At 54.4% G+C, this 7,123-nt stretch overlaps 1 protein-coding gene across 1 annotated transcript; it reads right to left on the bottom strand.

Annotated features, from left to right (window-relative positions):
* Positions 1–598: 598 nt before the first annotated feature.
* On the bottom strand, positions 599–1,654 carry LOC127026050 (olfactory receptor 14J1-like). Its single transcript, XM_050911155.1, has one exon. The coding sequence runs from the start codon at positions 1,625–1,627 to the stop codon at positions 695–697; it is 933 nt and encodes a 310-aa protein (XP_050767112.1). The 5' UTR covers positions 1,628–1,654; the 3' UTR covers positions 599–694.
* Positions 1,655–7,123: the final 5,469 nt, after the last annotated feature.

Raw genomic sequence — 7,123 nt, 5'->3', positions numbered from 1 at the left:
TTGGAAGAGGCCTCCAGCCTTCTGGCCCTGCCCTGAAGAGCCCCTTTGGTTATGGGGTGCTTGCACGGAGGCCAGCTCTGACACAGTGGTTCCCATTGCCCGCTCCTGCCTGCAGCCACAGGGATGCCACTGTGGACACAACGGGACTGTCAGAGTTACACAAGAGCCTAGGGTAACACAAATGCAAGGGTACGGCGGGAGAGTGTGGAAGTGAGGCGAGAGCAGCACTGAAAAGGCCACGTCCTGCTGCTGTCCTTGGCCATGGCTCCAGGGAAGCTGCTGCCCCAACTCACAGGCAGCAGAGAGGCAGTGCCCGCCGAGGCGGAGAGGGGCAGCCCCGAGGGCCACTGGGGCTGCTCGTCCATGGGGCAGCTGGGCCCTTGGCTCCTGAATCCCTTCTGCCTGCTGGGGCTGGGCCCCAAGCTCCAGAGGAGATCAAAGAGATGAGAGGAGAGGCAAATGATTACGTTCTGGCTTCTTTCTCTACGCAAAGAGCCTGGTTCCTGATGTACATTAGGTTTACCAGACAGAAAAAAAAGGTTCTAAGCTTAAGAAGAAGTTGTATGAACAATATATAATGACAACGAATATTCTCACAGGTTTAACAAACAAATACAAAAGAAAGAGAAGAACAAAAGATAGGCTGGGATTTTCCTGAATTGCTGGGAGTTAGAGGAGGATGGTGGGCACCTTATTAAAGCTGGAATAATGTGTATTCATGTACTTTCCTCAGGGCATCCTTGATCTCCTTGTTCCTCATGCTGTAGATGAGGGGGTTCACTGGTGGAGGCACCACCGAGTACAGAAATGACACCACCAGGTCCAGGGATGGGGAGGAGATGGAAGGTGCCTTCAGGTAGGCGAACATTACAGTGCTGAGGAACAGGGAGACCACGGCCAGGTGAGGGAGGCACGTGGAAAAGGCTTTGTGCTGTCCCTGCTCCGAGGGGATCCTCAGCACAGCCCTGAAGATCTGCACAGAGGACAGCACAATGAAAACAAAACACGCCAAAGAAAAACAGACACTAACCACGAGAAGTCCAACTTCCCTGAGGTAGGATTGTGAGCAGGAGAGCTTGAGGATCTGGGGGATTTCACAGAAGAACTGGTTAAGGGCATTGCCTTGGCAGAGTGGTAGTGAAAATGTATTGGCAGTGTGCAGCAGAGCATGGAGAAACCCACTGCCCCAGGCAGCTGCTGCCATGTGGACACAAGCTCTGCTGCCCAGGAGGGTCCCGTAGTGCAGGGGTTTGCAGATGGCAACGTAGCGGTCATAGGACATGACAGTGAGAAGATAAAACTCTGCTGACATCAAAAAGACAAAGAGAAAGACCTGTGCAGCACATCCCAAGTAGGAGATGGCCCTGGTGTCCCAGAGGGAATTGGCCATGGCTTTGGGGAGAGTGGTGGAGATGGAGCCCAGGTCAAGGAGGGAGAGGTTGAGGAGGAAGAAGTACATGGGGGTGTGGAGGCGATGGTCGCAGGCTATGGCGGTGATGATGAGGCCGTTTCCCAGGAAGGCAGCCAGGTAGATGCCCTGGAAGAGCCAGAAGTGCAAGAGCTGCAGCTCCCGTGCGTCTGCAAACGCCAGGAGGAGGAATTCGGTTGTGGAGCTGCCGTTGGACATTTGCTTCCTCTGGGCATGGGGACCTGTCCAAGGAGGAAAAGGCAGTGAAGGGTTAGGACTGACTTCTCTGAGCAAAACTTACTCCGTTTCTCACAGAACCACCCCCACCCCCCCAGCCTCTGTCCTTCCAGAAAGACCTTCCTGCAGCTCCCTGGCTGGAGCTCTGCTTTTTGGTGGCTGAGGGTGCAATGGGGAGCAAGGGATCCTGCTGTGGGCTCTGGAGGAGTCACTCCTGCTGTGCACCAACAGGCAGAGAGGAACCCGGAGCGATCGCTGTTTAAATCCCCTCATGAAATCAAAGAGATTTCAGCATTGCCCCTCCCAATTCACCCGCCTGCAGAGCAGAGCTGTGGGGGTTTGGTTGTCTGGCTTTTGCTCCTGTTGCCCTGTCCTACCTGAGGAGTGCTTTTTGAAGGCAGACAGCCTTGGCATTTCTGCTACGCTACGAGTGCTACACTGAGAGTCCTGGGATGCAAACGGGCAGACCCTTAGTGCAGAGTGAGGAGAGCCAGCCTGTCCATCAGACTTTTTGTCAGCTGCCCTGGGCTTGCACCTCTTCCATCTGGAGGAGGATCACACCCAGCTGTTCCCTTGAAAGGAAACTGGATACTGCTGAGAGCAGAGGAATCCAGTTTAAACCTCCCCTCCCCAGGAAAGATCTAGGAGCTTTTTGATTCCTTGAAGCTGGGGTGTCTGGCAAAAAGAGTCAGCTTTATCCCCACCCCATGGACAGACAGCATTGCCCAGAGAGCCACAGGCTAGAAGGGGGCTTGGGCGTCCTGCTCCCATGGAGACATCTTCATGGCAGGAGCTGCAGGGCCAGTTGCTGAGCTGCAGCTGAGACCCCCATCCCCAGAGAGCCTGAAAACAAGAGCAGCAGCAGCGGGGGCAGGTGGAGAAAGAAGGAGAAATGCCCCAATGCTTCTGCCAAGGGAGGCAAGGCGAGGGAGGGAGAGATGGGCGCTCAGGAGAGTCTCCTCTGCTGGAGCTCGGGGCTGCAGAGGAGGCAGCTCCTGCCCTGGATCCCAGGGCCTTGAGGGCAGAGGCTCTGCTGGGTGGAAGAGGAGACCAGGGGGGCTTGGTAGGTAAAACACATGTTCACTGAAGGGCTAATAGGGCAGTGCCCAAATACCCGCCCCACCAGCCGTTGCTGTCAGCCGTTTCTCTCCCTCCCTGCCAAGGCCTCTGGTGCCTGGAGCTGTCCCTGCCGGGAGCCCTTTCTCTTTCCCCTTATCTCCTCCCTGTCAGTGCTCACAGAGCCCATCCCACCCACTGTGTGCTCAGCTCTGCCCTGAAGACCCCTCCTGGCAGCAGGCCGCTGCCCAGGGGCATCTCTGTGTTGGCAAGTCAGGTCAGAGAAACCCTGAAGAGAGGAGGGAGCTTTCTGTTGGCCAATGAATGGGTGAAGGAACTTGATCCAGTTCCTCAAAGACCTACTGATCTGTCAGTGTCATGCCGTAGGAGTCTCCTTCTCTTGCCCAAACCTGACAGCCGCATTGCTGTTCCCCCCCAGCCACAGCAGGAAACCGAAAGCACAGACCCTGGAAAGCACCTTTCCTTCCAGGTAGCCCCTGCCTTGATGTGCTTCTTGAAAAGCTGCCTCTGCCAGTGTCGTGGGGGTGATGTGCAGCTGTGAGCAGCCCTGAGCCAGGCAGCACCCTCCTGACAGCAGAAGGACCCTGCCCTGATGGGGGTCTCTCCTTCCACCCACAGCTTCTCCCCACAGTGCCATGGGGAGCTCCCCGGGCAGGCTGAGCGCTGACCCTGGCAGGCGGCAGAGTCCCTGCCCAGCACACAGCCCCCTGGGGTGCAGGGACCCTGCTCTGAAGGACAGCCCTGGGCACCCCTGGCTGCACACCCAGCTTCATAGCCCTGCAGCCGTCCCTGGGAGAAGGCAGCGGTCATGCCCTGTCCTCTGATGGTGCAGCAGGGATCCCTGCTCTGGAGCAGGTCCTCCTCCTCTATACAGGAATGAGATTCCTGTGGGCCATGCCAGCTTTACGAGATCCCTCCACAAACTGCAGCTGCATTGCCCTGCACCCAGAGACTTACTGTGTCAAGGGCCCCGAAGATTTCTCCTCCTTTGAGCCTCAGCACTTGCCCCACTCCTGACTGCCTTTAAACCTTTCTCTGCCTCACTCCTCTCCCCTCGGTGCCTGCAGGCAGTGCCCTCAGCCCTGCTGCGCTTTGCAGAGGAGCTGCTCCTGGGCAGAGCTGTCTCTCTGCAGTGCTGCCCGCTTGCCATGAGCTCCCTCCCTCCCAGGAGTCCGGCACAGCCTGGCAGCAGAGGAGCAGCCCAAGGCATTTTAATGACCCCTCCGGTGGGTTTGGTGCCGAGTCCATGAACCTCAGACACTGAGAGGAAGTTGAAGAAACTTCTCAAGAAGTCAAAGTCAGATGCCAACTCCAAAGTTTCTTGGAGCCTTAATGGGTCCCACTGAGGGACATTACTGACAAAGCCTCCCCAGGGGCTGCTTAGAGCAGAAAACAGGAGAAAGTGATGACAAGTGGACAAAGGCAATGTAAAGGAACAGATTCTGAGTAAACTTTCACGTGTTCCTTGAAGGCAAAGGGCCAAGCCCTGACCCCAGCCCCTGGGAAGGGAGATCCTTGTCCCTCACATGTTGCTCCTCCTGGGGCAGTGTGGTGTGGGATGTGCAATGCCAAGAGCAGGACTACGGTACAATCCCTCCCAGGCTCCCAGGTGGGAAAGGAGAGGCAATGAGACCCTAGCGCTGTAAGGAGAAGGTGCTTGATCATAGGCATCAGTGGCAGAGACAACAGCCAGAGCCAAGGGAAGAAAGAGCTGATCTGTGTTGGGGGCTTCTCAGACTTTCTTCACCCTCTATAGTCTCCACCACAGGCTATCCGACGGTGTCCCACACCTGCACCTCTTTCTCTATAGGCTGTAGACATAGAATCATCGACTCATAGAATCATTTAGGTTGGAAAAGACCCTTAAGATCGTTGAGGCCAAGTGTAAACCTAACACTACCAAGTCCACCACTAAACCAGGTCCCTAAATGCCACGTCTACATGTCTTTTCAATACCTCCAGGGATGGTGACTCAACCACTTCCCTGGGCAGCCTGTTCCAATGCTTAATAACCCTTTCGGTGAAGAAATTTTTCCTAATATCCAATCTAAAGCTCCCCTGGTGCACCTTGAGGCCATTTCCTCTTGTCCTATCACTTGCTGCTTGGGAGAAGAGACGGACCCCCACCTCGCTACAACCTCCTTTCAGGTAGTTGTAGAGAGCGATAAGGTCTCCCCTCAGCCTCCTTTTCTCCAGACTAGACAACCCCAGCTCCCTCAGCCGTTCCTCACAGGACTGTTCTCTAGACCCTTCACCATCTTCTTTGACCTTCTTTGGACACAGTCCAGCACCTCAATGTCTTTCTTGTAGTGAGTGACCCAAAACTGAACACAGTATTCGAGGTGCGGCCTCACCAGTGCCGAGTACAGGGGACAGTCACTTCCCTAGTCCTGCTGGCCACACTATTTCTGATACAAGCCAGGATGCTATTGGTCTTCTTGGCCACCTGGGCACACTGCTGGCTCATCTTCAGCTGGCTGTCAACCAACAGCCCCAGGTCCTTTTCTGCTGGCCAGCTTTCCAGCCACTCTTCCCCAAGCCTGTAGTGTTGCATGGGGTTGTTGTGACCCAAGTGCAGGACGCAGCACTTAGCCTGGCGGAACCTCATACAATTGGCCTCGGCCCCTCGATCCGGCCTGCCCAGATCCCTCTGTAGAGCCTTTCTAGCCTCAAGCAGATCAACACTCCTGCCCAGCTTAGTGTCATCTGCAAACTTACTGAGGGTGCACTCGATCCCCTTGTCCACATCATTAATAAAGATATTAAGCAGAACTGGCCCCAATACTGAGCCCTGGGGAGCACCTCTTGTGACCAGCTGCCAACACTGGATTGAACTCCTTTCACCACAACTCTTTGGCCGGCCAGCCAGCCAGTTTTTTACCCAGTGAAGAGTGTACCCTCCAAGCCATGAGCAGCCAGTTTCTCCAGGAGAATGCTGTGGGAAATGATGTCAAAGGCTTTACTAAAGTCTAGGTAGACAACATCCACAGCCTTTCCCTCATCCACTAAGCGGGTCACCTTGTCAAAGAAGGAGATCAGGTTAGTCAAGCAGGACCTGCCTTTCATAAAGCCATGCTGACTGGGCCTGATCGCCTGGTTGTCCTGTACGTGTCGTGTGATGGCACTCAAGGTGATCTGCTCCATAACCTTCCCTGGCACCGAGATCAGACTGAGAGGCCTGTAGTTCCCTGGATCCTCCTTCCAGTCCTTCTTGTTGATGGGCATCACATTTGCTAACCTCCAGTCAACTGGGACCTCACCAGTTAGCCAGGACTGCTGATAAATGATGGAAAGTGTCTTGGTGAGCACTTTTACCAGCTCCCTCAGTACGCTTGGGTGGATCCCGTCCGGCCCCATAGACTTGTGTGTGTCTAAGTGGTTTAGCAGGTCGCTAACCATTTCCCCTTGGATTATGGGGGCTTCATTCTGCTCCCTGTCTTGCAGCTCAGGGGCCTGGGTACCCAGAGAACAACTGGTCTTACTATTAAAGACTGAAGCAAAGAAGGTTTGAAGGACCTCAACCTTTTCCTCATGCTTTGTCACTCTGTTTCCCCCTGCATCCAATAAAGGATGGAGATTCTCCTTAGCCCTCCTTTTGTTGCTAATGTATTTATAGAAACATTTTTTCATGTCTTTTATGGCAGTAGCCAGATTAAGTTCTAGTTGGGCTTTGGCCCTTCTAATTTTCTCCCTGCATAACCTCAGGACATCCTTGTAGTCCTCCTGAGTGGCCTGCCCCTCTTCCAAAGGTCATAAACTCTCTTTTTTTCCCGGAGTTCCAGCCAAAGCTCTCTGTTGAGCCAGGCCAGTCTTCTTCCCGCTGGCTCGTCTTTCGGCACATGGGATGGCCTGCTCCTGCCTTTAAGATTTCCTTCTTGAAGAATGTCCAGCCTTCCTGGACTCCTTTGCCCTTCAGGACTGCCTCCCAAGGGACTCTGTCAACCAGTCTCCTAAACAGGCCAAAGTCTGCCCTCCAGAAGTCCAGGTAGCAGTTCTGCTGACCCCCTCCTTACTTCTCCTTGAATCAAAAACTCTATCATTTGTGATGCTATGCCCAAGACGCCTCCAACCATCACATCACCCACAAGGCCTTCTCTGTTCACAAACAACAGGTCCAGTGGGGCCCTTCCGTAGTTGGCTCCCTCACCAGCTGTGTCAGGAAGTTCTCTTCCACACACTGCAGGAACCACCAAGACTGTTTCCTCTCTGCTGCATTCCAGCAGACATCTGGTAAGTTGAACTCCCCCACAAGAACAAGGGCTAGCGCTTGTGAGACCTCTCCCAGCTGCTTGGAGAATATTTCGTCTGCCTCTTCATCGTGGTTGGGTGGTCTACAACAGACTCCCACCATGATATCTGCCTTGTTGGCCTTCCCCCTGATTCTTACCCAGAAACACTCAA

Source organism: Gymnogyps californianus, chromosome 26, assembly GCF_018139145.2.
Source record: "Gymnogyps californianus isolate 813 chromosome 26, ASM1813914v2, whole genome shotgun sequence".
Lineage (NCBI taxonomy): Eukaryota > Metazoa > Chordata > Aves > Accipitriformes > Cathartidae > Gymnogyps > Gymnogyps californianus.
Note: the sequence above shows the minus strand (reverse complement) of the source record. Positions and strands in the feature narration are given on the sequence as shown.

Excerpts from the sequence above, each read along its gene's own strand:
- LOC127026050 (XM_050911155.1), bottom strand. The coding sequence starts at position 1,627 with ATGTCCAACGGCAGCTCCACAACCGAATTCCTCCTCCTGGCGTTTGCA.